The sequence below is a fragment of the Macrobrachium nipponense genome, chromosome 37 (genome assembly GCF_015104395.2).
Source record: "Macrobrachium nipponense isolate FS-2020 chromosome 37, ASM1510439v2, whole genome shotgun sequence".
NCBI classification, from domain to species: Eukaryota; Metazoa; Arthropoda; class Malacostraca; order Decapoda; family Palaemonidae; genus Macrobrachium; species Macrobrachium nipponense.
Genome location: NC_061097.1, coordinates 42,557,526 through 42,561,752, shown reverse-complemented (window position 1 = coordinate 42,561,752; position 4,227 = coordinate 42,557,526). Strand labels below are relative to the sequence as shown.

The 4,227-nt window shown below is 28.9% G+C and overlaps 1 protein-coding gene across 1 annotated transcript in view; it reads left to right on the top strand.

Moving 5' to 3' along the window:
* The first annotated feature begins 1,294 nt into the window (after positions 1-1,294).
* The window catches only part of LOC135209357 (uncharacterized), a 22,632-nt gene continuing 19,699 nt past the window's right edge, over positions 1,295-4,227 (top strand). Inside the window, exon 1 of the mRNA XM_064242055.1 lies at positions 1,295-1,479. Within this exon, the coding sequence (XP_064098125.1) occupies positions 1,295-1,479 (185 nt within the window). The remainder of the gene's footprint in view (positions 1,480-4,227) is intronic.

Sequence of the window (4,227 nt, the reverse complement as noted above, 5' to 3'; positions counted from 1 at the left end):
AGTAAATTTTTTAGGTGTATGCACATAATACTAGTATTGGCGTATATTACTTGTATATATAATGGCAGTATATCTTTGATGTGTACTCTTATAACACTGGTTAATACGCGTATAATGCTTGTATATTTAATTGTAGTATATTTTGAGGTGTACTCGTATAACACTGGTTTTCGCGTATATTACTGGTAATTTAATGGCGATATATCTTTGAGGTATACTCGTATAACACTAGTTTTCGCGTATATTACTTGTATATTTAATGGTAGTATATTTTTTAGGTGTATGCGTATATTGATGGTATGGTTAGGAAAGATCTGTCAGCGTAAGGATATTTGAAGTATACTACTTAGCAGTGAATCTAAATATCCTTTTAATTTTGGTATATTTTACTAAATATACTCATTAACAGTAGTATATTTAAAAATATCCTTTGAGTACTGGTATATTTTATTAAATATACTACTTGACATTAGTATATTAAAAAATATCCTTTAATACTGGTATATTTGATTAAATATGCTAATTAACAGTGGTATATTTAAAAATATCCTTTCAATATATTTTTGTACTATACTTCTACTACAGCTGCTTGTATCCTTGAGAAATGCGTGTTTAACACCTATATATTTAGAGAAGATCTATTTAATGGTAGTATATTTATGATATGTCCTCAGAACAGTAGTACATTTAAAAAATATCCAGTTAATACTGGCACAATTTAATAATATTCTTCTCACACTGGATAATATCAGATTATGATATACCATTTAAAATCTTTGTCTGAAATATACGCGTAAAGTACTAGAAATATACGTGTATTGTACTGGAATGGCTACAGAAGATCTGGTTAACGGTAGTATATTAAATATACTACTTCAACAGTGGTATATTTAAAAAAAAATCAAAAAAATCCACTTAACATTGGTACACTTTAAAAATATCCACTTGACATTAGTACATTTTTTACAAATATCCACTTTAGAAAATATCCATTTAATAGTGTTATATCTTCAAATTTTCCACTTAAAAGTATTGTCTTCAAAATATCCACTTAATGGTGGTATTTTCAAAAGATTTCCACTTATCACTGTTATACTTGGAAGATATCCACCTAAAATTAGCATATTGAAAAGATATCCACTTAACACTGTCATAAAAATAATATCCTTTCTAAACTGGCAGACCTAATTAAAACTTTTAATATCATATTCTAACAGAAATTCTTTCAGCCACCTCACTCTTACATTAAAAATAAAAGCAAAGAGACAGGTTTGTTTACATATGCACGGACCCGATGACTCCCGGAGAGAGGAGGAAGAGAAGAGGACTCCGCCTGCAGAAGAAGAAGAAGAAGAAGAAGAAGAAGAAGGTGAAGAAGAAGAAGAAGAAGAAGAATAAGAGGAAGAATAATCCAAACTTTTTACGACCTGATGTTCTTAATAAACATTCCACGAGACGAAATATTGTCGTCAGCGATCCGTGAGGAATCCCAGCGCGGCTCGTAAGGGCGCGTTATTTCTTTTGACTCCACAGCGCGAGCTGTGTGAACTCGCGTACGAGGAATGTGCACCATAAATATATATAACGTTAGGTTTTTCACAGATCTGCTGCTATGTGTTTTTATATCGTTGAATGTCCTAAATTAATTTTCTTGTAGTATATATATATATATATATATATATATATATATATATATTTATATATAATATATATATATATATATATATATATATATATATCATATATATATATATTATCTATATATATATATAATATATTATATATATATATATATATATATATATATTTATATTATTTCCTGTCCGTGGCTTCTGAGAATTCATTGCCATTTCTTGCCTTTTGAAATTATATTTGGAAAGTTATCTTCATCAGTGGCAAAAACTTATGGGGATTTTACCCACCACTATTACCTAAATCCTGTGGAGATTTCACCCACTACTATAGCCTAAATCCTAGGGATATTTCATCCACTACTATTACATGAAACCTATGGAGATTTTACCCACTACTATTACCTAAATAGTGGGGAGATTTTACCCACTACTATTACCTAAACCCTATGGAGATTTTACCCACTACTACCTACGTCCTAGAGAAAATTTGCCCAATACTGAAGCCTAAACCTATGGAGACTTTACCCACTACTTTTGCCTAAAACCTGGGAAGATTTCACCCTTTACTATTACCTAAATCGTAAGATTTCAACCACTACTATTACCTAAATCCTGGGAAGATAATACGCACTACTGTTACTTATACCTATTATAATAAAAATCTAATTTTCTTGACACCAGCTGTCATATTTAAAATAAATTCATATGCAATTGACACCAGCTATCATATTTAATCAATTTATATGCAATTGACAATCAGCTATCACATTTAAAATCGATTTAAATTCAATTGACACCACCTATCATATTTAAAATACATTTATACGCAACTGACACCAGCTATCACATTTAGAATCAATTTATATGCAGTTGACACCAGCTATCACATTTAGAATCAATTTATATGGAATTGACACCAGCTATCACATTTAGAATCAATTTATATGCAGTTGACACCAGCTATCACATTTAGAATCAATTTATATGGAATTGACACTAGCTATCACATTTAGAATCAATTTAAATGCTATTGACACCAGCTATCGCATCTAAAATCAATTTAAATGCAATTGACACCAGCTATCACATTTAAAATCAATTTAAATGCAATTGACACAAGCTATCACATTTAAAATCAATTTAAATGCAATTGACACCAGCTATCACATTTAAAATCAATTTAAATGCAATTGACACCAGCTATCACATTTAAAATTAATTTATATGGAATTGACACCAGCTATCACATTTAAAATCAATTTAGATGGAATTGACACCAGCTATCACATTTAAAATCAATTTAAATGCAATTGGCACCAGCTATCACATTTAAAATCAATTTATATACAATTGACACCAGCTATAACATTGAAAATCAATTTAAATGCGATTGACACCAGCTATCACATTTAAAATAAATTTAAATGCAATTGACACCAGCTATCACATTTAAAATTAATTTATATGGAATTGACACCAGCTATCACATTTAAAATCAATTTAGATGGAATTGACACCAGCTATCACATTTAAAATCAATTTAAATACAATTGACACAAGCTATCACATTTAAAATCAATTTATATACAATTGACACCAGCTATCACATTTAAAATCAATTTATATGGAATTGACACCAGCTGTCACATTTAAAATCAATTTAAATGCAATTGACACCAGCTATCACATTTAAAATCTATTTAAATGCAATTGACACCAGCTATCACATTTAAAATCAATTTATATGCAATTGACACTAGGTATCATATTTAAAATCAATTTATAGGCAATTGACACCAGCTATCACATTTAAAATCAATTTAAATTCAATTGACACCAGCTATCACATTTAAAATCAATTTAAATGCAATTGACACCAGCTATCACATTTAAAATCAAATTAAATGCAATTTTGACCAGCTATCACATTTAAAATCTATTTAAATGCAATTGACACCAGCTATCACATTTAAAATCAATTTAAATGCAATTGGCACCAGCTATAACGTTTAAAAACAATTTAAATGCGAATGACACCAGCTATCACATTTAAAATCAATTTATATGCAATTGACACCAGCTATCACATTGAAAATCGATTTAAATGCAACTGACACCAGCTATTACATTTAAAATCAATTTAAATGCAATTGACACCAGCTATCACATTTAAAATCAATTTAAATGCAATTGACACCAGCTATCACCTTTAAAATCATTTTAAATGCAATTGACACTAGCTATCACATTTAAAATCAATATATACGGAATTGACACCAGTTATCACATTATAATCATTTTGAATTCAGTTGACATCAGCTATCACATTTAAAAACAATTTAAATGCAATTGACATCAGCTATCACATTTAAAATCACATTAAATGCAATTGACACCAGCTATCACATTTAAAATCAGTTTAAATGCAATTGACACCAGCTATCACATTTAAAATCAATTTAATTGCAACTGACACCAGCTATCACATTTAAAATTAATTTAAATGCAATTGACACCAGCTATCACATTTAAAATTAATTTAAATGCAATTGACACCAGCTATCACATTTAAAAATCAATTTATACGGAATTA